Source organism: Melozone crissalis, unplaced genomic scaffold, assembly GCF_028551555.1.
Source record: "Melozone crissalis strain CALT ecotype California unplaced genomic scaffold, PUWL_Pcris_2 ptg000006l_1, whole genome shotgun sequence".
Taxonomy (NCBI): Eukaryota; Metazoa; Chordata; class Aves; order Passeriformes; family Passerellidae; genus Melozone; species Melozone crissalis.
The window spans coordinates 39,425,676-39,452,021 of NW_026535784.1; the positions used below are offsets into that span (position 1 = coordinate 39,425,676).

At 40.4% G+C, this 26,346-nt stretch overlaps 1 protein-coding gene across 1 annotated transcript in view; it reads left to right on the forward strand.

Moving 5' to 3' along the window:
• Positions 1 to 8,172: 8,172 nt before the first annotated feature.
• Positions 8,173 to 26,346, forward strand: part of NFKB1 (nuclear factor kappa B subunit 1) — a 57,012-nt gene continuing 38,838 nt past the window's right edge. The window contains 3 exon segments of the mRNA XM_054290107.1: positions 8,173 to 8,240; positions 19,505 to 19,557; positions 20,654 to 20,738. Coding sequence (XP_054146082.1) covers positions 19,513 to 19,557; positions 20,654 to 20,738 — 130 coding nt within the window. The 5' untranslated portion in view covers positions 8,173 to 8,240; positions 19,505 to 19,512.

Here is a 26,346-nt window from a genome sequence, read left to right on the forward strand (position 1 = left end):
TAATTTGGAATTTTTTACAGTTCATTGTGATAAAAGGCATCAAGAGTTTATACTTTGGTAGTCCAGTTTTCAGATTTACCTTCCTGCTAAACAGTTTTGCTTCAACTTGTGCTGTTCTTAAGCAGAGCATGTTCTAGAAAGGAAATCGATAGTTCAATTTTCAGGGACACTGTTTTTTTTCAGCTAGAGATGCTGCTGATGTGACTTGGTCACAGAAAACATTGATAAAGTTTGAAAGATGAGTCATACATACTTTGATTAAAACTGGGCCTGTCTCTTCCACTTTCAAGTTTAGGTAAGACTCGTTTCAAGGTTTTAAAGCTGCTCTTCTTAAAGGCACAGCTTAGCGAAACTATTGGCAGATCAGGAGCCTGACCTGTGGCAGCTACTCACTATGAGTGTTTCATACAACCAGAAAAATCACACTACTGCATGCCAGTGGGGAATCAAAATAAGCCTCTGCTATCCAAGTGAGCAAAATCAGGATCTGGAGATTTGTTTGCAAAATGGAAATAACTTCAGGGTTGCATGCAGTACTAAATAGGAATTGGTCACTGGCTATTACCTTTATTTTAGCTCTTCCCTCTCCCTCCAGCCTTTAGCATAAGTGGTCACATTGCTCTTCCCTGAAGTTACACCCCAAAATAACGTAGAGAGCCCCATTCTGAGACTTTTTCTCTAACCACAAGTTTGTCTTCATATTATGAATTGGGCTGATTATTCTTCTAACCCCACTAAACCATCGATGGGAACTTCTTATTAAGAGGAGATTATTTTCCCTTTATAAATTTAGAAAAACTCTTTCCTCTGTGTGAAAGTTGCTACTCCAGGGCACCTGTATCAAGCTGAATTGTTAGGATAGGGCTGCTCTAGAGAAGAACTGCACATTAAAAATACTGCTTTCTACAGGGCCTTCGTTAATTTCCTGGCAAAAGCTGGGAGGATTATAACAAACAAAGAGATAACTGCTGGAAGAGACAACATCAGATCCTTAATCCTGACCAAGGGAGCTGTAAAGTCTCCTCTTCTGTGCTAGAGTTCCTTGTCACATCACACAATCCAAACTATTTACAGGTAGTCAGTGTTCCTCATTTTCTAGGTGCTTAAGACAGTGAAGTCTGATTACAGAAGTACTAAAATCACTCACATCTGCAAATGAAGTCAACAGGGGTAATTGTTTGGAAAAGAGCAAGTACTTTACTAGTGTAATTGCTTTACAACCTTTCTAGTCAGGCAGGTCCTGTAGTATCATGCAATGACAAATTACTTTCTTCTAATGGCACAACCACTGCCTCCAAGCATTCTCATGGGATGGGACAGGACACAGTGAGCCTCAGAGCCAAGTGAACTGTCTGAGTGTGACACACAGAAATCAAGATAGGGTGGACATATTAACCTATGTAGTGATAAAATCTGTGAGGAAAATGAATCTCTGTGTTTCAAATTCATCCTACCATTCATCTTTTCAATCATCACTTCTTTGGGCTTTTGTTCCCTATCCTTTGAGCAAGAACAGCATTTTTGTCACAGAACATCATTCTAACCTGCCTAGAGCACTGTCAGAATTCCAGCAGACCCAGCTGGACCTACCCAGAAGCACTCATAAAGTCACCATGACACACACCTTTACTTTCTTGCAGAGCAACACACACCTTGCAAAGTTAAATGCTGCTCCAAGAAAATACTACAGTTTTGCAGCTGCCTTACTCCTTGCAGCCAGGTGAGCCCACTGTCAGAACGTTTTCCAAGTCTGTAGAGAAGGCAGGGATCCTCCCTCAGCCGCCAGCCCTACACCCAGGTAGGTCAACAAGAGTGTGCTGTTGATCTGAACACAAGCAGCACAGTTCTCACTATGCTATCAAAGGGAGTGTCTTAGGTGCAGCCAATTGTTGGCAGCACAATGCTAAAAGCTGGGAAGAGCTGTTGTAAATACACCCAAGGGCTTAAACCGTAGTCTCATATTCTTATTTGGACGTCTAGGTAAACAGCAACATTTGAAGACTTGCAATTCCATTTCCCTGCCCTCAGGTGAGAAAAGTCACATGCACTTTCAGGTCAGGTCTCAGCAGGGCAGAGACCCTGAGCCCATACAAGTTCACGTGCTGAATGTTTGAAGCATTGTGTTTGGTTCCTTAGCCCTGAAAGCAAGGCAGGCCATGGAAGCATGGCAACATCCGAGACAATGGGCTTGGGAACAAGAGCAGGATCACATGGTCAGACCACTCCTAGCTTTGGTGCTGGGATCTTTATCTATAGCTTACAAGCTTCTGTACCGTGCTCTTTCACCAGGGAAGGAATCAAAGACTGCCCCGCTATCAGCCAGGCTTCCGCTTCCAAACAGCAAATCACAAAGGGAACCGAGAAAGAAACTAGAATAAGGAGAACACCCTGCTTCCTCCACCTACTTCTTGTGTAGAGTAAAAAACAGGTTGAGGTCCCTCTCCACTCCTGACACCCTGCTCTATCACAGGGCTCTTTCTGTCACTACACTGCATACTGTCCTGCTTTTCATCAGCCTCTTGCATCTTATCACAACAGTAGGTAGTGCCTGTATTGTTTCTGGTGTTGCAGCTTTAAGTCTAGAATACTTTACTAAAAAAAATTTCAAACACTCATAGTTTTGGAACAAAGGTTAAAAAAACATGAACTTTTGAGAAATCAGATCTATTTGACAGAGATTGTCTAGGAGACAGTATTTTTTTAGTGCCCTCCAAATAATCCTTTTATAATCTTGTATTTTTTGGAAGGCTTGATCCATTACACTAGTGATTTGTCTCAGTTCACCACTCACTGTAGCTAATCCCCCATCATTACAAAATAATAAAGTTCTCTAAGCCCACAGGATTTGCCTAAAGAGAATCACATCAGTTTTAAAAATACCTTTTGAACGTTGACACTTTCAACTTTCTTAAACATAAGGTTTAGGTTTTCATCAAAACCTGAGAAAAAAACTAGCCATATCCAGATATTCCAGGACTGGACTTTCAAGAAGAATATCATTAGTTGCTGTAAAAGCTTAAGACTTGAAACAGAAACAGCTTGGGAAATCAGAACTTAGTTATACCAACAATTGAGTAGAGGACTTAAATTAATCACTGCATGAGTTCAAACAGTAGTGAACGTCACTTTCAGTTTTCATAATCTGTTTCCCATTATATATTTAGATGTTGAAATTTCTGTGGCAGAAGAAATCCCTTCCCTATATATTTGTACAGTGCTTAGCTATCTGGAATTTTCCTGGAGCTGCAGCAATAAAACAGCAGCAATATAAATCAAGTTAGCTAAATTCCACTTTCTATACTGTATTAACATTGGTCCTCCTCAGTACACCTGACCCAAAATGACCTCATAAATTGAACTGAGCACGTATTTAATGAAAGTGACAAAAGAAAGTGACAAAGACAACAAACAGCTGCTTTTGTTTGCATTAGCTAACTGGGTGAAGCATTGATGAGGATCTAAAGCCACAGTTGTGTAATGGGAAGAACATATGTCCCTTGGGAAAACAACTGGGTCCCTGAACTGGGTTCTGATGGAGGTAATCAGATAGTAGTTAAAAGTATGTATCATTCAGATATGCAAAATACTATGAAGAAGACCCAATCATCTGATATATTAAATGCCGACTAGAGCACAGGATATTAATCATAACGTGTGGAGGTGGGAAGAGAAGGGAGTGCATGCAGTGGACTGGTAAGAACCTGCTGCCGCTGAACTCAAATGGCAAAAACCCATCCCTCTAGCTTCAGTGGCTGGCCAAGGTGTTATACAGCCAAGTGGCAGATGAGTGAATCACTCACAACCTGAATTAGCCCAAATTCTGGAGAACTGAGTGGCAGTTCATTAGATTTATTACCAGACAGCTCACTCTTGGCTATAACAGCACTTGCTGGAGCAGTTTGCTTTGGGCTCTAAGCTGCATGAACTCCACATTGCTACAGTGCTACCCTAATGGTTCTCTGAATGGTTTCTACAAACACAACCATTTCTATTCTGTCAGTACATGCCCTTACTGTTGAACAGAGTTACCCTGCTCAGCCACTAAACCTGGGCTGCTAAGTAGGACCAGCCTAGGCCACACTTTAGGAACAGAATGTATGTTCTGGGTGAAGCAGCTTCAAGGCTGTGATGAGCTGGTCAGCTCACAACTTCTCACAGTGGTCTGGGTAGCTCCATTGAGAGCAGCAAGTTCACAAAGAATCTATAAAGCACCATTTTTGGTGTAATTGAGAGGATTGGGGTGAAACTCTCCTTACTATCTCCCAGTGTAAAAGAAAGGAAGGAAGAAGGCCTAGCATTACACAGACAAACTGAGGGAAGGCTAGGCTAACCATTCCAAAATTTATACACATCAAATTGCCTTCTCTGCTTGGTTCTTTCAATGTCTTTTAGGAAGTGATACCCTATACTGTAAAACAGCTATAAGTAAATGTTGAGCAGTGTTCCTTTTCTTGTTTACTTTTAGCTGTCTCCAAAGGTTCCCTTTTCTCTGTTCATTATACCCATCAGCCCTGTCAACAGCTTCATGGTTCTCTTATTTAAGTCTACTAAGTTAACTCCCCTGCACCTGCCCCCCTACAGTCATTTGCTACTGAAAACTCCTGGTTCAGCTCTAGCAGTCTTACCCAAAACCCCAGAAATTTAGTCTTTCAGCAAAGTTACACACCTGAACCACAGTAGGGGTAACATGAGTTCCCATGTCTGGTTTGTGGCTCTGGAGGAAGCAAGCAAGGGGTGCATTTGAGATGTGGCCTGTGTAATTACAGGAGTCACCACACTGTTCAGAGCCTTGCAGGGTGTTGCTGTTTCCATCTAAATCTGATGAAATATGTGATGAATTGAGGCCAGTTCATCATCCACAAAAAAATGACTGAGATGATAGAAAGTACTTCTCATGAATGCTGCAACCTGTGGATTCAGCAGCGCCATTGAACTCTACACCCTGCTAGCTGCAGTTCAAATGGTTGGCTTTGCACATGTACTCTGGCTACTTAGAATGTTTTTTAAAAAATAGTTTCTATTGTCAACTTCATTAGGGCTTCATATACATTTTCAGAATGATGACACCATCTTAAAAATACAACTTTTTTTTTTTAAACATATTATCTTCCTGTGATAGTGGTGGATTCAAGCTATAGGAGACAATGGCAATGCCAACAGCAAATATTGGCTAAACACTGACAACCTCTAGGAGACTGGAGTGTGCTAAGATGATCATTGGCCACTACGTAAAGCAAATCAGTTTTTTATTTAGAACTTCTGGATTATCTGGATGAGAAAGAAATAATGGATTGACCAGAAATAGATTTGGCAATGAAGATGGGCAGTTGAAAGCTTTAAAAGGAAGTGTCTCTCAGTAGCTATTTTAGACTTTCCCTTATCTTTTCCTGCTTTAGCCTCAAACCTGCTACATCAAAGGGAATGAAAAGAGCCTATCCTGATTTCAATACATACGTCAGAAACAGAAGATAAATAATGTAAGAAACTTTCATGAATTTTTCCAATCCAGGCATATCAATTAAAGATTGATTATTTTAAAAATCTCTGCTTGTCTTAGATGTTTATCTATCATTAGTTACAGGATTAAAAAATACTGAGGCCAAAGATTTCTGACTGTGGAAAGAGAACTGTATATCTGTATTTCCAGAGCAAACCTAGCAGAGAAGAGACTCAGCTTCTAAATTGCATCTGCATATCAGGAAACTTAAATGCACCCCGCCTGACTGAGGTGAAACAGCCTGGTTAAGTGTACAGCTGGAAAGCCTTTCCCTCAGTGCACCTGCCCAGCCAGCAGAGACACAGCTACAACCATTTCACACAGCTCCCCTCAGCTCAAGAGCAGGCATTTGCTCCTTTGGGTCCAGGTGTGATCACCTGCTCTTCATCTCTGGGCTGGCATTGTCCAGGCACTGCAGTAATGTGATGGCAATAGCAGAAACCAGTGTTATTCAGGAAATAGGCAGCACTCCATCACTGCAAACCACTGAGCCTGTATTATCTGCCTGATTTCCTCAGTGGTTGGAATGGAATTTTTTGGCTCTTCAAGTGGAAATCCTGTGCTAAAAAGCAGTACATTTATCTAGAGTGTCATGTGAAGATAATTTTACCAAAGTGTGGGCTTCCAGCCTGGCACTACTGTGGGTGTCAGTAGAAATGACATTTAAGTTACAGTATTAGGCTCTAAAAAGGCAAATTTATGCTTTAAACGTAATTGAGAAGAGGATTTTATTGTAAAACCTAGATCTTTGTGGAAGCTGCTTAAGATTTCACAGGGAAAGCTGAGCCTGAGTACTTGAATACATGTCCTTTTAAAATAAATCCACCAGGTAAGTCTCCTTAAGTTTTGGAACTTATCCACCTCGTCAGACTTCCTGGTACTTGTTCATACAGGTTTTGCCCTGTGAGCACACCTTTGATTAGCTATGACATGGCACCTTTCCTTTCAAATGAATCTTATTTTGAAACTTCTTTGTATTTAAAATTCATCTATACTTCCTCCTTCAAGGGCTTTGGGACACAATTCTTGCCTCACTTGTCCTATTAATTCAGTGTCTTTTCTTCCATTAAAAAAAATTAATATTGGGTCTTGAATGTCCAGGAATATCCCCATATAATAAGGAAAATATGTTTTACTAGGAAATGCTGAGTCATTCTCAACTCCCAGTTTATACCGGGAAGAGAATGGGGGAGTGCATTTTTAGAATTGCATCACAGAGCATGAGTGGCAATCCAAAAAAAGGAAATTACTCTCTCTTCATACATATTTATGTGTAACATGTAGGAAATGTCATTTCTCAAGAAAGCAGAGAAAATCCTGAGCTCTCTTTTGCACTCTCAGCACTCATTTTGAATAGTGTCTCTCTGCTCCAACCCAGAGATGTGGCACAAAATGTAACATGGGAACCTACTCCCTTCATGGTAAAACGGAGTAGGTTAATTTCATTTTGTTCCTGTCAACAGGTGGTTTATGAATTTACTCTATTCCTTTTGAGCATATTTATGCTCTAGGTTACAATTACTTGCTTCAACACACACACACACAAAAAAAACTAAAAAAACCCCAAAAAAAACAACCAACCAAACAAAAAAACCAGTCATATTCCTTGGTTCCTTTATATGTTTGGGGGGTTTTAAATCCTTCTTTTAAATTATGATTTTTCTTTGTGTCATTCGTGAAGCCACATGTCATGTGGCCTTAGCATAACAAAACTCCCCAGAGGTGTGCAGTTGACTTTCTGTGCAAACACACATTCGGTGAGCTATGCTGGATGCTCATCTGAAACACCCTTAGCAAACCAGACGTTTAAGATTCAGCATAAAGATATTTTGTTTTACATAGCATTTAAGCGTGGCACTAGCTGACTTGCTTCAGCCTTGGTTAAATGTGTCCGAGAGACTTGATTACTATGCTGCAAACCGGTATTCTGGTATTAAAAATCATATTATTGATGGCAGGCACTGTTCAACAGAAGTCAAGTTACCCGTGAGCCTGCTCTGTCAGAAACTGTGTAAATCTACACAAAAATGGTGCTGTGCATCCTGTACCCCCTGCCCAGTGATGTTGTCAGGCATCGGGCGGTAATAATTGGTAAATTTCCTTTAATGAAGTGCCTGTGAAAGTGCCAGGCACTGCATCAGGTGGGTTAAATTCACTCTATGCAGAGTTTCTCCATCCCCTTCCAAACTTTATTTTTAGAGGTCAAGCAAACTCTGGCAGCCACCGGGTCGGGCCCGTCTCCACAGAGGTGTAGCGAATGCCGCCAAGGAACGTGGACAAGGACGGGATTGTCCCTGCGGCGGCGGTACCTGCCCTGGGATGAAAGGACCCGCGTGTTTACGCGGTTTCCCCGGGCGGGAGGGCCTGTCCCCGGCTCAGGGATTCCGTGGCCAGCGGCTGGCTCGGCGGCAGGAGCTCCCCGGCTCCTTCTCCGCCGCGGCCGCGCCTCCTCCAGCCCCGGCGGCCGCCGCCGCCGCCCGGCCCCGCCCGCGCGGCCCTCCGCGCTGCCGGAGCGTCAGCGGGAATTTCCAGCCAGGAAGTGCGGCGGGCCGGGGGCAGGGGCGGAGGCTGCGCAGGCCGGTGCCGGGCGGGTGCCCTCGCCGGTGGGGCGGGCGGGAGGGAAAGAGGGGGAAAGTCCGCGCGGAGCCGGGAGGCGGGCAGCACGCAGTGTTACACGGCGCGGCGCTGAGGGACCGCCGGCGGCACAGCGCGACGAGGAGGAGGCGCCGCCAGCTCTGTCCCGGTGAGCCCCTGGCGGCCCCTGGCCCGCCGCTCGCTGCCTTCTTTCTCCCCTGTCTCCGCGTCCTCACCGCCTGGCTGCGCTCCCTCTGTCCCGCATGAGCGGGGCGGGAGCCGGCATTTCGCTGGGCTGGGCACCCCCGGAGCTCCGGTGTGCCGCGGGAGGCTGTGCCCGCTCCAGCCCCGCGCTTGTGCCCTCGGCGCCGGCAGGGATTGCCGCGGCTGTCGCCTGCAGCCAGCCCGGGGAGCGGGCGGGATGCCGGCTGTGCTGCCGCTGTGTTACCGGGGTCTTCCTGGCCAGGGAAGGGGTGTCCCTGACAGCAAAGTGAACGAAATTTGCAAGCCCAGCCTGTGGCGCTCGCACAGCGGGTGTTCGTAGGTAAAGGAGGTGCTGCTTTTGTCGCTTTTGGTTTCGAAGGTGACACACGTACGTGCTGAGCCCGGGACGCGGCCGGGGCCGGCAGTGCGGGTGGTCACCACGAAAACGCGGGTTGGTACCGGCAGCTCTGGGTGACCTGGCCCTGGGTGCTGCCCGAGAGTGCCGCAGAGTGTGTTAAAAGGTACGATATAGTGAGGGTTTAAAGGTAATTTAGTTGCAAGTGGTGAAACCGAAAAGTTCTCGTCGCGACGGGGAGTATTACTGCACTGATTTCTCGGTTACATTTGACCTTGAAACCCAAGAATATCGAACTTCTCATCCTCACAATTATTTTGTTTTCATATATTGGTGCTTTCTGCTTTGATGGTAACTTTGGTGAAGGAGCGCTATTGACTTATTTTCCGTGAATGTGAATCGGAGTATTTTTTCTGTGACATGAGGTATGTGCTCTTGGGCCATTATCATCATGTGTGTACTGCTGCGTATTTTCAAAATAAGTAAATCTCAGTGCTGTGAGCATTTGGGGAATAAGACTTTGGAGGCAAGAGATCATCTGCTGCATTTCAACTTCCTGTCTTAAAATGCTCAAAATCTTTGCTTAAGAATAACGTTTTAAAGGAAATACAGATTATTGTTATCATGATTTTTTTAAGGGTTTTAAATTGCTGATTACATTTGGCGTGTTTTGTGCTTCAGAAGTCCTCTTTTCACTTACTCTGTTCACAGAGAAAAGTGGATGAATTCTTTGCTCTATCGCCTTGTGCCTTACGTGCTGCAGGGTGCTGCCACCAGCGCTGTCAAGCTCACGGAACAGGGTTGAAAATAGAGCACTTCGATTTTATTGACATCTGGAGTCTCTCTGCTATGTACTGTGCGGTATCAACTTTTGAAGTAGTATTTCAGTCAAAGCATTTCTGTTCTTTCATGAAAGAAAGTAGCTGCCCGTTCTAGGAAAGCGTTAACCAAGACGTCATTCTAAGACAGCATCCTGTCTGCAATGTTTTGTAATCTACAGAAATTACTACAGTTTATGAGAAAATGAAAGAGAAAAAAGTAGCCTGCAACCATCCAGAAGCAGATGTTCTGTTCCGTAATTTTCCCTGGCCCGAGGATTTAGCTAACAGTTACGCTGAAATACTGTTGTCAGGATGTGCCACAGAGTGTGGAGATTTCAGGGAATCTCAGGGCTGAAATCTGTGCAAGATATGTTAAAGAACTTAATTTGAAATATGAAATAGAAGAGAAAAAGCTTTTTTTGTTCCACCCTTTGTCCCCTTTATAAAGAAAGAAATCTCAGTCAGTGGCAGAGTCATCAAAAAATGTAGTTATTTTCTCATGCAAGACATGAACACATTTTGAGTTAAGATTATAAAACAGAACAGCTTTATATCACTTTGCATTGTGTTGTATGCTTTTAAAAAACAGTGTTGTAACAGATTAACTTCCTATCTGTATTCACTTTGTTCCAGCAACACCTTGGTAATGTTTTTTGTAGTATTTATTTTTAAATCAGAAGAGTTTGCTGAATATAAGTGCTGGGACAGAGAAAAGGAGTAAGAGGGAGAGAGAGTGGTGTTTCATTTATGTGCACATTTGAAGATATCCTGCTTCATTTGTTGAAAAATAGCAGTTCTGGTTGTTTCTCTGTTACTGTGTAATTTTACTTTTGAAAATTAATTTAAATAATAAATGTAAGTTTATTTTAAAATTTTACTTCCAAAAATTCAATGATAAATTTAATTTACTTTTTCCTTGAGGTGGCATTATGTGACTTCAATAATAGATACCTACAAATAAATATTATTGACATAAATTTATTAATTAATAGATTTTTGAGTTTCCTTTTCATTGCTGCCTTTTCCAAAACCTTCCCATGCCACTTTCTCAGTGAACACGTGCAAACTCCAGAAATATGTTCAGTTAGCAATTCATATTATTGTGCATATTGCTGACTCTGGAAGGACAGGAACTAAGTTTGAAGGCCTGTGAGTCTTTACTATAGAAGGTGCTTGTAATGCAAACTAGATGTTCATTCTTGAAGTTGCAAAGATACAGTGAAAGACAATATATCTTTTACTGACTTACAGTTGGCTTTTTGATATAGCTAGTACTGAGAAAATTCACCTGAGAAAATTCTGAGATGTTGGTTAATTCTCCTGTGTTTTCATAGATTGCTTCAAACTGTGCTTGCTGAAATACTTTCACCTTTCAGTGCTGTATGTGTTTGCCAACTCTAAGTTCAAAAGTGTCAGTCATAAAGAAAGTTGTTACTTGTTTATGTAAGCAACTAATGAAAACTCTACAGTTAGTTAAAAATCCTTTCTTTCAACATACTGATAGCTTTCTTTTGGTTCTCTGACAAAATAACACAGCTATTATAAAACAAAGAGAAGATAATGAATGTTTCAGACAGGTAATGAAAAAAGCAATTCCAGGGTTTGGTCACTTTTAGCTCTGACAGAGGTATTTTAGAAGTGGAAGTTGTAATTTGATGTCCTTTAAATAAGCTGTGAACCTTTTATGAAGTTCTGTGTTGATAAGATCGTAATTATGGTTGTCATTAACTGTGCCCTTAGGTCAGTCAGGCACTAAGTTTGCATCTAACTTTGAGCATAGAAATAATTCGGTGAATCTTCTTCAGTGCTTTCATTTGAACATGTATTTTGATGAAGCACTGTTGACAGTTTCAAAAGTAAGGCCTTAAAAGATATTTCAAGTTATTATGGTCTCAAGGTAAAATCCTTTGTTTAGCATTTAGGTGGAGCTGACAGATCATGTGCAGGGAGGAAGCTTCTGCTCCAAGCATTATTTCCCCCTTTCAACTCCTGTGTTCTTTTGAAAAGCAGGGGCAGGTAGATACACTTTTGTTTCCCCCTTAATTTAAAATACTCAACTGAAATACCCCCATGTTTCATTGTGTCCTCCAAGCAAACTGTCAGCAGGTCAAGAGCAAAGTAGGACTGAGTTGCGTGGTTTGGGTTTGTTTGGGTTTTTTTTGCTTGGGTTTGGCTTTATTTTTTTGTTTCTTCTAGAGGTCGTGTTTCCATCCGCTTAGACTCGGGCAGATTTTAGCACACAAATAAATTATAAACAAAGGAAGCAGGTGGGTTTTCGGTCTTATTAGTTTAATCCAAGTGAGTTTCGTTGTGTCGTTGGTTACTGTACAACATTGGGACTGCAGGAGTTTTGCAATTTCTTTGGAAAAAGCAAAAAGCTAAACCTTAGTTACCCACTCTGCGTCTGTAATTTGTAAACCGGGTATGACTGTGATTGTGCTGGACTCAGCTCTACCCGTTTGGTTCCCCTTGCTGGTGCTGTTTAAGCAGTTGATTCTGTCCCGTTACGATTGCAGTGGCTGTTCAGAACCAAAAGGACACTCAGAATCCCTTAGTTCACCTTTGTGATTGCAGTGGAAACAGCCCTGGCTATTTTCTGCTTATTAAGCGAGGGACTGTGTCTTCAGTGGGAGCCCAGAGCCCGTGTGACTGTACCTGGTGAGACAGCAAACCTTGTGTGAGATGCACTTCTGCAGCTGGGGGTTACGTGTGCTTGGCTTCTCAGAAACACTGTTCTTCCCGTGCCCCCTCTGCCCCTGCCAGAAGGGAAAAAAAAAATATAGGGATAGGTTTGCAGCCTAATATTAATGATTCATTACACTTCAGGCTTATTAAATGGGTGTGTGTGGCTTCTTAAGTTAAAATTTGACTTTGATGAACAGCTTTTAGAGGAGCTAGAGCTATTTGCAAAGAACAATCAGTGATTGATTTTAATCTGGGGGAAAAAGTAACAGCATTTTAACATCATATTCAGGAGTTCAAGTAACATTAGCACCCCACATGGCTAAAGTACAATGTAGTTACTACAGCTGTTTTTCTGTGTTGAACCTCAGTATTTTTACATCTACTTAGCATTATACATGTACCAGAATATGTTTGCCATATATTTGAATACTGTTTATCCCTTTGGTTTAAGTTGCTTTGAATGTGTTTTAACAAAAACATTCTAACTTTATTCCAACAATATCATGGAAAAACAGTTTGTATGTTTATGGCATTTTAGTATTTCCTCTTGACATATTAATTCACTACTTTGATACTTGGGAAAGGAATAAAACAAAAATTCTGTTTGCAAACATAGCTAATAGAATATCTTTTAGGTAGTCCAGTTACTCTTTGACAAGGAATTTTTCTTACACTGTGATTTTTTTTTTTCTTCAGATTTAGGTGTTACATGCTATAATAAATTCGGTTCTAGGTTTCATAAAATAATTATGCACCCAACAATTCTGATTTAGAGCACCACACTTGTGAAATCTCAAGTACTTGTGATTTATTTAATTTCCAAAATATTCTGTACTTTTTATACTGTTGTCAAGTAATGCATCTGCTCATGACTGAAAATACTTGAAAATTTTAACTTCAGCAATTAAAAAAATTCAAAAATACATAAACACAACTGCCAGGTCCCACCCAACAGGAAATAATAAGCAGGCTTAATTAGTCACAAGAGGAGGCAATTTGGGTTGTTATATTAGAAAAACAAACAGTGTCATTTAGGGTTATGTAGTGTTATTGCAGCTGCAACAGTGTGTGGATGACAAAAACTCTGCAGAGGAAATTAGAATCTTTGATCAAAATGTCTCTCTGAACAAACTTTTTTGCACTTATATATATGAGAATATATGAGAAATTGCGCTCAAATCTTTGTTGAGAGATTACACATCTTTGAAGTACCAGAAGGAATGTGAAAAATACAACTTCCTTATGCTACTTTTGTGAAAATTGAGTGTTGTTTCCTTAAAACAGCTCCCTACACCCCCCAGGTATTAAAGTCCTAGCTGGGAGAAGAAATAGTGGTAAACATTTTGACATTTGAAGGCAAATTTCAAATCTGTTTCATTACTGACTTTAATCCCTTCAAAATAACATAATAGATGTGGCTTTGTCAACATGAGCAAGTTAACAACAATTTCTTGTGTTTTTGAACGTATTTTTCTTTAATGTTTGTCCTGAAGACATCTATGCCATTGTTGTGGGTGAAAGTATGCATGATGTTCCCTTAATATTTGGGTTCTGTTTACTTTGTATAGTACAGAATACATTAGCTCTTTCTCGTCTCTTACTTTGAATTCAGAGTTTTGTGCTCTGGAGCTGAATAACTGGGCTCCAAGGGAAAGGAATTGCTGCTTGAAGCGCAGAGGTGGCCAGAAGCGAGGTGAAAAGGCTGTGCAGGGAAAGGGGTGGCAGCATCCTGGCTTCGAAGGGACTGCAGTGGTGAAAGGTTGAAAGTGAGCAGCGTGGATCCTATCTCTGCTTTGTCAGAGCAGATCCTGCTCTGGCCTCCAGCCAAAATCATCTCAGCAGCTCTTGTCCTGCTGCCAGCCCTGACCCAGCAACCCAGAGAGTCTATTGCACAATACCTTTTCCCAGCATCTCTGTTTGGGAAATGCAAACCTCTGAAACAATTGTCCCTATACAGATACAGATTTTGTTTTGCAAAGGATGGAAGACTGAGGCTCAAGGATGGATAGTTGCCACCTAAAGTTAAGGAAGCAACAGCAGGTTAAACACATTGTCCTGTCTGCACAATACAGCACTTACTGTTTCTACCTCAGTACTTCATAGTTGGTACAGGAATTCTGAACATTTGGTGCTGTTCCTAAAAATATAGTTCTCTATAATGAGATCATCCACCACACTTCATAGCCCTGATGTAGTAAAAATATACTTACAATATATGAAAGAGACACATCTTTGCTTCATTTTCATCCTTATTCCTCCCTATTTTCAGTAAGCAAAATAAACAGGCTAAGAGCATAACCACACTGAATTTAATTCATTTCATTCAGTGTCCTGTTAGAGAAGTTTATTTTTAACAGGTAAATTCCAGTGAAAGCCAGGCTAAAGAGAAAAAGCACTCTGCTAGAAAACTTTCAGGAAGAATTGTTCTTTCAGTTTATCAAGTCGGTTGAGGTGTAATAGTTGAGTTTCCTATTGTGAGGCTTGCACTCTGAATCCCAGCCTTGAAAGGTGAGAACAGGATGATGTAAAACATGTCATGAACTAAGAGATGGTTTAAATAAATTTCCTTGTGGAACAACATCCATCACACTAATTTCAGTTCTCAAGTGCAATGAACTGGGTGATAAAGATCATGTTTGTCTGTAGAAAGGGAGAAGTCACATTCCAAGTTTTTAGGGATTGGATTGGATACTGGTGTCAAAAAGAACGAGGGTTCACCTCATGCTTAAAATTCAGGCTGAAAGTTGAAGAGAAGTAAAGGGAAGGATCTGGACCCTTGAAAAATCAGGGGGGCTGAAAACAGTTGGATAGTGAAATTTGCTTTTTAAAAGGTAAACAGACACAGTGAATGTGGGAGAATAACAGGGAAGAGCTCTGAAATCAAATGATTGAGATAAGAGAAATGAGAATTCTTGTTCGTGGATTACAGCATTCCTACATTAATTATGTTGTTTTCATTTTAAATGGCTGCTCCTTTTGAAGCTTTAGAACAAATACTTAGAATACAATAAATCATGTTCTTCCAGCTGTGCCACTTGTACCTTGTATCATTTGGTTATCAAGGAGAAGCAGTGGTGCAAAGTACCTGCCATTAGGTTTGCTTGGTTGTTTGGTGCAACAGAGTCATCTCCTGTATGTGTATACATGACTTCCTAGGTTTTTTCTCTTTCTTTCTATTTAAACCGTTTTCACAATGGCAATTGACCTGCTGTGAAGGGGAAGGAATATGTATGCACATGCACACACATCCCACACTTATTCTCAGAAGGTATAATTGTGTGGGTTTGGGCAAGTTTAGCTGGATTTTATGTTTTCCTGTTGCACTAGGAGCTAAATGAAGTTTCTTCACTGACCTTTGAATTTTCACACTTATAAATACTGTGAATTGAAATGTCTAGCTTCCTGTGCCCCATTATCTGAAAAACTTTAGATGATCTCCAGGGTGGAGACTGCTGTGGTTAATTGTGGTCTGCAGGTGTTGGGGTATTTTTTTATTGTAGATTCTAGTTTGCAGCACAATTTGTAGGAATTTGAGGAATATGCAGGAAGCAGGCATCTATAATAACATGAACTTCCACAAAGCAATTTTGTTCCAGTCATCTTCAAATGAGAGAAGTGGCAATCTCTGACCCATAATACAGCTCATGTAATGAGAGAATGAGCAAAGCTGCTGGAGGTAGATGCTAATCTTACCACCTGATGCAAATGGGAAAGGTGCTTAGAAACTGGAGCAGTAAGGGAAGAGGCCAATTAGAGGTCACACAGGTAGTGCTAGGATCTATTTTTCTGTGTCTTTTTGGGGTTTTGATCATGTGACTTTGTGGATTTGCATCAATTTTCATGTAAGAGGAAGTGTACGGATTTGTGAACTTAATAAATCCTAAGGACACAAGTGGTTATTTGAGGGTAGGGCTCCCAGAACACTTTTGTGATCTGTTTGGCTTTGGAGAGGACAAAACATAGTGAAACTGTCATTTAGAAGGTTTTCAGTGTTTCATAGTGTTTTCACTCATGTAGAAGGGTTATTTTAAACAGCTGGGTTAATCTTTGTCTAGGCCCTGATAAGGCAATTAAGTGTGAGTTTACATACACAAAGGTGTATGTTTGCACATCTAAATTATAATCTGTTCATAATAAACTGGCTTAACGTTCAGGCCAGAGAAATGTCTGTAACCCCTCCCTCAAGGAGTGCAGCTGATCTGAACATGAAAGATCTCAAGTTAAGAGGCATCTGCGCTTATGATGTGAGAGAGGTTGTGTTTAGTACCTCAGGTTAGGCATTCATTAGTACCTACCTACCTACAGCTGACTGGGTGCTATGTCAGTGGTTACCTTGCTGCTTCCAAGGGTCATGTTCATGGAATAGTGAAGTAGTTTGAGTTGGAAGGGACCTCAAAGATCATCTAGTCCCAACCCCCCCAAAAATTCCCTGAGTGGAGACACCTTCTGCTACCATAAATTTTCCAAATTGCTCCAAGCCCCATCCAACCTGACACTTCTAGGCATAGGGCAGCCACAGCTTCTCTGGGCCACCCTCACAGTGGAGGATTTTTTCCTTATATCCAATCTAATCCCACCCTCTGTCAGTTTAAAGTCATTCCCCCTCATCCTGTCCTTGGGAAAAGTCCCTCTCCAGCTTTCCTGGAGGCCCTCCTCAGGTACTGGAAGGTGCTTTAAGGTTTCCCTGAAGCCTTTTCTTCTCCAGGCTGAACAGCCCAGCTCTCCCAGCCTGTCTGCAGGAGAGGTGCTCCAGCACTCTGAGCATCTTCATGGCCTCCTCTGGACTTAGTCCAGCAGGTCCCTGTGTTCCTTGTGCTGAAGAGCCCAGAGCTGAACATAGCACTGCAGGGGAACATCTTTAAAGGCCGTTGTTTTGGTGTCACTATGTTCACTGCATCAGCCAAAAAGCCAGAAATTACCGTTTTTAAAAGGTGAAACTGAAGGGCTGATTCAGATGGATGTAGGGGGTTTTTTTTCCTAAATAAGTTCTAATTTTTACATCAAAATACTTTAAGTGAAAAGTTTTCAGAAGTAATGCCTCTGCGCTGTTTTTCCACTTTTGGAAAGTCATGTATTGTAGAAATGTAGGTGTGACCAGAAGTGTGGCAGGTGTGAGGACACTTCCCCCAGAGTTCTGCTGGAGGGAGAGAGGTGCAGCCTGAGGAGCTAGAATAGGACAAAGTAAATAGAGCCTACTATTATATTTATCCTGTGGCTTGCAGAAGAAGCTGTGAGATGCTTTGTTTGAAAGTTTGGCAAAGTATATGTGTGTGTGTATATATATATATATATAACAGGCAAGTGGGCAGATGCCATTCATGTTAGCTCCTCAGAATATTTTATTTTTCTGAACAAGCATGTTTACCATGTCATCTGGTACCTTCAAGATTTTGGAACACAATTTTGCATATGTGACTGATGAAATTTTAAGTATTTAAATATGGGACATCACAAAACAAGATTTTTAGGACTAATTTTTATTCTATTTATGCCAAAGAAATTTGGCATTTGCACTCAGTTACCTAATCAGGGTGTAACAAGAGGGTGGGTATTTTCTGACACTTTGTAAGAGAAAGCTGGCTATTGAGGTCTTCAGATTGTTTTCTGTAATAGCTACACCTTTCAGTAAGAAGTGTTTGACTAAATATCTTACAAGTTATTTCAGTGATTTAAGTAACTTGTCAGTTGGTGATAATGTTATTTATATTTTTCTATGGAACAGAAGGCAAATAAAAACATCTTAGTAAATTTCGTTGTATCCTGAAGGTTTTATCACGCTTTGTATGTTGACTTTTTCCATAAAGATGAATAATAACAATGGTGAATGGTTGATGAAAATAATGCTCTGTGGAATGTGCCTGTGAGCTAATGCGATTGACTGGTGTTTTTAATCTTGCTGAAATCCTGTTGTATTAGGTGATGAAGTACAGCATGGGTGACATTGGCTGCTTGTTACATCTGTTATTAATTTTTTACTGAAATCTTATGATCAGTTATTTGATATTTGAACAAAAACTATGAATAAATATTGCCCTGTAAATATTTCTAAAATCGATTTACAGTCAGGTGGGTACTTTATTTTCTAGTCTGAAAAGCAGTTGTACCCACATAAACATCTTTTTCATTGAAGTCATCTGTGCATTAAGAGTGTCTCCTATTTCTCCATTTTATTTTTATTTACATTTTCTGTTTTGTGGGGTGACTTGTCTTTGGAGATTGTTAACAACCAGAGTTGAGCCTCCGTCAAGGTGAAGTACCCAAGTATTCCAATTTTCCTTTTGATAATTGGCTTTCTAGTTCCTGTAGGAGGTACATGGTGACTCAGTTTTTCTTTGATGACTTACTGATCTCTTGCACCTCTCTTTGGTAGTGCAGTAGTTTTCACAGTTCTCTTGGCTGGAAAACATGGCTCTTGTTCACTGTGGTGGAATATGAGGGCCAGTGACCTGTTTCTGTCTTCTGTTAGTTATTAACCTTATTTAGTGCCTGTTGAATGCAGACATGACTCTTGAAATAGCCCTACTGTTATTTTCAGATACTCCCTTGGAGAGCCTTATTTAGTGAGCTCAGTATAGGTGAAATTGTAAATTCTTTCAGTAACATCTACATGAAAGGAAGTAACACTAATAGTAATATCTTCTAACAGACCTAATAAATTCCTCAGAAAATTCACAGGTTCTGCTACTGGCCCACTACTGGTCCCAGTAAAACTAACCAAGCTAAACTTTTCCAGTGTCCAGAATTCACATGTAGACCTGTGAGAAAGAGTTGTGATGGATGCTGTGCATTGTCATTGTCAGCACAGAGTTGTTGTGTGTGCTAAGCACTTGTGGAACCCTGGAAATAAAGGTGTCCAAAATTAGTCAATAATAGAATCCTGGTTTTATTTAATTTTTTTTAATACTATCTGTTTTTTCTTGGGCATCTTTATTTGCGTTTAGTAATACTATATAAGAAAAGCGTTACAGTTCATTCATGAATGCTCATAATGTTAATTTTATTGTGTACAAATGAAGAGTTCTGCTATTTCTATGGTAATGATGTTGCCTAAAGTCTAATGGCAGAATAGTCAGAGCAAAGACAGAATCAGTTCCTGATATTAAGAAATTTTGACTTCTGGACTTTGACTGTAATTTTTAATTTCGTGGCAATAGGCATGGAATATCCTAGCTGTAGCCTATATTGTCCTTACATTGCCTCTTCCAAATAATGAGGAATTTTAGAAGTATTTTAGAAATCATTAATTTTATGTGTAAAATAAAAAGTGTCAGAGATTGGGCTTTTAACTCTGAATGCTTTCCAGGCTTCTCTATTGCTCTACATTGGGAAAAAAAAATGGGAGTTCTAATAATGTTTTTTGTGTTTCAGGACTTAAAATGGCAGCGGAAGATTCCTATATTATGGGAGTAAATGATCCCCAAGTAAGTGAATTTCTGTGTTTTCAGTGTCCCTGTATCCTCTCCTAGCTGTCTGTTTAGGCCTTCTCTCCTATTGTCTTGTCATTTCCTAGACTTTATGTGGACATGGAAAATCATTCTGCATTGGCAGAAATAAGGGCTTTTTTCCCTAAGCTGGTTTTTATGTGACCTGTAAAGTGCCTTCACTAGTTAAAATGGCTGAAATGGGAAGGAAATCTAGGCCTGCTGAATTGAGCAATTGGAAAAAAAAAAACTTATTTTTATGCCCTGCATGCCTGTGACACTTGCTCTGGAATTTCTTCTGTGGTAGACATTGAAGTATTTCTGAAAATAAAACCCCTTATGTCCTAAAAGGCCCTTTTGTTTAAATTTTTGTGATGTTGGCATTGACAGTGATCACTAAAATGTTCCTTCACTCACACAGATCCACAGGCCTAGCTCTTCAGGAGCTCTTCCTGATCTTCTTAGATTATTCCATAAATTACTTGAACTGTGAGAAAAGTGTGTGGGTGAAAAGTTTAAGTGAAGAACAGGTCGTTTCTATTCACCTTAATTTTCAAAAAGTAACTGTTTTCTCCTTTATGCTTGCTTCACTTTGGAAAAAGATAGATTTATACCTGACAACAATTACAGTAAGTTAAGACATATCAGAGTTAAAAAAAAAAAACCAACCAAAAACACACTTGCATTAGAGCTTGTCAATATATTTACATAATGAATGCAGCCTGGTGGGGTTTAATCAGAGAAATGGCAATGAAAACTCACAGGTTCTTAGCAAGGCCTTGGGTAAGATTTTCAGAATTTACTGTATAAGCTCTTTAGGATTTATAGTTGTTAGTGCAGGTAAGCAAAATGGGTGCTTAGAAGCTGTGCTGAGGTTGGTGTGGTCTCGTGATTCTGGTGCAACTTGGGTCAGTGCTGTCAGCTCTGCTTGCAGTGCTGTTGCCAGCAAAAATAAAATTGCTATAAAATGTTTGTGTAATTCAGCAAGGTGTTTGCAGTCTCAATATTTGCAAAGAACTTTAAAGTGATTTGCTGAGAGATGTTTTATGCAACTGTGTATATATGTAATAATGAAGAGTATTTTCTTTCAATATAGATGTTTGCAGTGGATCAGTTCATGGGAATGAATGCTTTCTTTAACAGTACCAATTACATCACTGCAGACTTACCACTACGAACAGGTAGGAACTCTTAATATTTGATGGTGCCATTGTCCTGCTGATTCTTCCTCTTTGTTTTCTTTTGAGGAGTTCTTTTCAGAGCCTTTTTTGTTTACCAACTTGTGTGTCATAATAGTAGATTGCAAGTTGTCAACTAGTTTTTTTTTTTTACATCTTTTTGCATCTTTCTTCCCCTCGCGAAACTTTCAGCAGTGGGAGAAATCGGATTTTCTTGTGGCTTGTACAGAAACTGAAAGTTTCAGCAATTTCCCAGGTGAAACCAGGACAGTGACCAAAAAGCTTTGAGTGACCCAATTTTATAAATTTCTTTGTTGAGGCTTTTTTCTGAATTTGAATCTTCAACAAGTTGCATGTTGCTATTGCCAATTTGCAGACTGCACCATGTACTTCTTTTCCTTTTGAATGCTGTTGCATTAGTTGTAGTAGTTCTTAAGGTGCTTGTTTTTCAGTAATAAAATGCAGAGAATATTAACTTCCTGTACCATTCAAATGTGTTTTTCCTTCACAGTGACTTCTCTGTTTCCTGTGAAGTGGCAGTGTGGTATTAGAAGCACCTGACAATTTCCTGAACAATAACACTAGTTTGAAAGCTCAGACAAATTTTGCAACAAACCACTGAAAATAAGCAAATAGTATTCTGCAAAGGTCTGATAAGCAGCTCTTACAGTATGCTTCCCGAACAGTAAGAACAATTGCAAGTTTTTATAGCTCAGTTAGTATCAGCTGCTTGATCAACCCTGGTCTGGTTTTGCTTATTAAAGTTCTTTATGAATATTACTTCTTGCATGAATTTGGAAAACTCTTTTCTCCTGCTTAGTCTATTAGAACAACTGATACAAAAGGAAAAAGGAAATAAATTTTAATTTAAAATTAGGATTTTTTTCTCAAAATACAGCTCCAATATAGCTGTTCAAGTCTTTTACCATCACAACTTTCTCTTATCTGTTTGACTGTTGTATTAGGATGTAGCTGGCACCTCATGTATTGCAAATTACTCTCTTTGGTTGAAAGTGCAAACCACTTCTGATTGCAGTGTTTGATACACTGCACAGCAGTGAAGGTGTTAAGGGCAGAATGATACAAGCATTTAACGTTTTCCTTCACAGATAAAATTCCATCCTAAAGTAACAATAAAGGCTGCTTAAAGAATAAAAATTAAAGCAGGTTAACTGTTTTAGTGTTTTCTTAAAAGAGTAGTAGCAAGAATGGATCAAAAGATAATTTTGTTTCAAGAGAAAATGTTCTCATGAGCAAAGCTCATGACAAATAGGGAAAAACATCCAGCAAATGAATGTTGCAATCATTTGTTTACAGTGTATTTTTATTAAGGCAGATAAGATTATTCAGTAAGGTTCATCTGTGTTGTATTAAAGGGCTTGTGCATTATAGACCAAGGGATTTTTTCTCCCAGCTTCTTTTGAACAAATAAGGTTGTTGAAATTTCCCTGTAATGAGCTCTTTTACCTGTGCCTTTTGAGCTTACTCTGTATTCTTCATGGCAGACTCATTCCATACAAATTATCAGATATATAAAGCTAATTTTCAGATAACTATAATCTAAAGTAGAAAACAGCTGTTTTCAAAAACATGTCAGGGAGTCAAGGATTCATTGAGTTCTGCAGCCACAGAAAACTCTTACTGGGCTAAGTCTGGCTTTGTCCTTAATTTGAAAAATTGTTTCAAAAAAGGCTTTTTTATTTATAAGTTCAACTGCTCTTGTCTACTGCTGCAGTATAGGTGGCAAGTTCCTTGTGCACAAAATGGGATTCAGTAACAGATCGTGGATTTCATGTTACCGCAAACAAAAAGTTAATGAAAAAAAATTCAGAAAGGGTTGATCATTTCAGCTGCTCCTTATGATGCTACAGTTGGTTTGTTTGTTTCTTGAACAGTATCCCAATAATGTTTATTTCCTCCCCTTCTTGAAAATATGCTGCATTGTTACTGTGGACTGGCCCTTCAGTTAAAAGATAATATAATAATTTTTATATTCTACTTTAGTGGTTTTCAGGCAGGGACTAATGATTTCTTTCTACTCAGCAAAGTCAGTTTAAAAAGTCATGTGGGGTTTTCCAGAAGTACTTCCAACTGAGATATGGAGAGAGTGAAATAAAAGGATTTTTCTCAAGGACAGATGGATGATTAAGGCAGGAAGAAGCAAAGGCATGAATTGTTCTTCATGTTCTGGCTATGGTGCCTATATCTTTCAGTCTGTGCATCCATAAAGGCCAACGTCAGACCCATTTCATGGGAGACAGGTTTAATGTGTAACCGTGGATTGCTGTGTCGCGCCAGCAGGGCTGAATCAACAAGCAGCTGGGGAATTTGGGGACTTTCTGGTGATAGATGTTCTGCTGCCACATTAATGTTTACAGTAATAGTAGGAAACCTTTGAGATGGTGGGGCACTGATTTTCTCAACATCATTGTCAATGCTCGAGTGTCTTTGCTTCTTTTCCTCTCTCGTATGTCTGTTTTGAATAAAAATTAGGTTTTTTTGTTACTTTGGCTCTAAAGTTGCAGTAGTTATGTGGATCAAGTTTTACCAGCAGAAAAGGCAGTACCTCGTGAAACCAGCCTCTTCTTTGGCTTGCTGGGAAGTATCCTGCCTTTGTTTAGGTGGGTTAGGTACTGATCCTTAGTGGCATTGGGGATGGAGGGAGCATTAACCATAGCATGTATTTACATAGAGTAAAAGCAGGTGCACAGCAGTGGGACATCCACTATGTAGTGGAGAAACAAAGTGATACCTTTGGATAGGAAGGAGAGGAAATGGGCATTGAAGAGGAAATGGGCAGAGCTCTGATGTAAAGGGTTTGTAATTTTGGATGTTCTGTACTCCCTCGTGATGATCCAAGGCCATCTACAGCCATGTAACATGCCCCAGTTAGAGGTGGGTTTGGGAATTATGTAGGTGTTCTGGCTTTGAGAGGCTCTGGTCTAACTAGCTCTTGGCATTAAGGTGGTGTGTTTTTAAAACTTTGAAGTTGAAGCAGAGTCATTAGGAGCTGAGCAGTATTGCCTGGAGGCTGCTAAAATTAATTTTCTTCTGTTTCTTTAACCTCCTTTGTCCAACTCTCTGTGACACTTGCTGTGAAAAATGAGGTTTTAGAGGGAAAAAGAAGGCACTTATATTTTTCTGTCATATTTTTTTAAAGAGAGATAATGTTAGAGGTTCAAGGAAACTAGACCACCACCAAAAATGAGATGAGTGTTCATTTTCCCTGTTCCACAGTAGTGGCCCTAGTCCTCAGGAGCTTGGGCAGACTTCCATACAGTTTCTAGTGTTTTTCTAGAACTCCTGTGCTCGTGTTTGGAAGAGTGAACCAAGGGGAGAGGTTAAACAAAGTCTCATGTGCCATTTGCTTTAAACATCATGCTTTGAACACTGAAGAGTTGGGATTCAAGAGAGTATGCCTGTACAGGGGAATCCCTCATGTAAATGCTACAACAGGCCTTCAGGAAGGATTAGGCACTAGGTCTCCAGTCTGAGCTTTTAGCAAGGTACCACTGCCAGGATGGGCACAAGAGAGTTTATGTGGGACTTAACAATCCATACCTACAGGCTATGAGCATATCCATCCACATCCACAGAGAAAAGAGCAATTACAAGGCTGAGATGCCTGTTCTGGTGGCCCACCAGCAGAGAGGATGTGAGGGATGATGCTTGTTCACAGGTTGTTGCAGGTTACATTGAATGGTTTTAGGTACTCAGAAAGCTGTTAGACACAGGATCCCACTAGTCTAAGAGAGTTGCCAGGCTTGCAGAGATATCCAACCAACCTCAGAGACCTCTTTTTCCTTGAGTTTGCTATGGTGGGAAGAAGGAATCAAGGGGGAGCCTAGGATGGGTGCTCCTTTGGAAGTGTGTGTGTTGGGTGAGGCCTGTCAAGAGGAAGAAAGAATGCAAGTGGTGGGAGTGTCAAGGGGCAGGAGGGCCTCTGACTCAGGCAGGAAGGAAAATGAAGAAATTTGGCAGTTGAAGAAGACGTGGGGAAGTGGGACTGTGACTCAGAGTGGAGTGGGATGCGAATCGCTCTGTGGCAAGCGAGGCAAGAAGACAGAAAAAGAAGCCCTGAAGCCTGGCCAGGATGTGGCAAAACCCCTCCAGGCTGGAGGACTGCGTGTTGTGGTTCTTGGCCTCCCAGCTGCAGCAGTGCCAGGCAAAGCACCAGGGACACTCCTGTCAAAACCTGGCTCTTGGCAGCCGTGAGAGCCCTGCCTGTGTTAGCGCCAGCTCCATGATCGTGTCCTTCAGCCTCTCTGTAGGGCACAAGTAGAACATAAGCTATGCATTAAGTAATGTTCCTTCTTGTGGCTGTTCAGCATTTAAAAGGGGGTTGCTCCTTAAACAAGAACTTAAAGCAAGCACCTTCCAGGCTGGAGCAAAGGATCACCACAAATCTCATCATTTTTAGTTCCCCTTACAAGGTGTTCATCTTCAGGTTCCTGCTCTTTATCTGCTGAGACAAAGACAAGCCTACTGATAGAAACAAAATATTAGAAACTGCTATGTGCAAAACACTAAATGTCTTTTCTTTTCCCCATGAGAAAGGATGAGAGAAAGAAGAAATCACACATAGCCAGTGATAGGCTGTGTAATGTGCCTCAGGAAAGTATTCAGAGTTCAGTGAAAACAGCTATATGAGACCTTTCACTAATAAAATCCTTTTTATAATCAAAACAATATGCCATTTATGCATGGATCTTTTCTTGAACATTGCTGGTTTATTTTTAAGTAGCATTTCAGATATTATGAGGTACTTTGCATTAGAATGCCTTCTCTGTACTGTTATTTGTGTCTGGTTCAGATGCTATACCAGAGAATTACTTAGCCACTGTTAAAAAAAAAAGAAGGAAAATCTTTAGTCATGGAACCCAAAGGTTAAAATAAGACCTCACAAAACTGTTTTAAGTATATTGCTATGTTATTTGTATAATGTGGCTTAATGATAACAGACATCTAATTTGGCTTTGTACATTTACACTGCGTCTTTTTTGCACTTTTCTAGTGCTGGTATATAAAACATGATTTTTTTTTATCAGCATATTTGTATGCTTTTTAAAACCATTTTTTCCAAGAGGTCAGAATAACCACAGTCCTAAGTTTTCAATTTTCCTGAGTTTTCACAAGGAAAACCATTTCAGTGGTATGAAGCATTTTTCTTTAGTTTTCCGATGTGCCAAGATAGTGTATATGCCTCTCTTAGGAGTTTGAATTTCCTTTTTCTGAGGAAAAGCTGTAACTTGGGTGTGATGTGTCCTGGGGGACTTCTGCAGCCATTTAGCCATTGGATAAAGACACTTCTTTTCTGGCTAATGTTTGAGAGAAAGCAATAGTATTTTGTGCTAACCCAACAGGTATGTCTTGAAAATGAATTCCTAAGAGGAGAAGAGCCAAAGAACAATTACTTGGCAGATCATGTCCTGGAGCTTGGTTGAAAGTTGAACTACGCACTGTTGTATTTTAGGTGCATTATTTCTGCCAATGCCCAGAAAATACATGGCTTCTGGATTGTTAAAATATAACTTTACCGGTGCCTAAAGCATGAAGAGAGTTAGAGGTCTGTGAAAAGAGGTCTTAAATTTAAGTGCTGATACATTGCTTA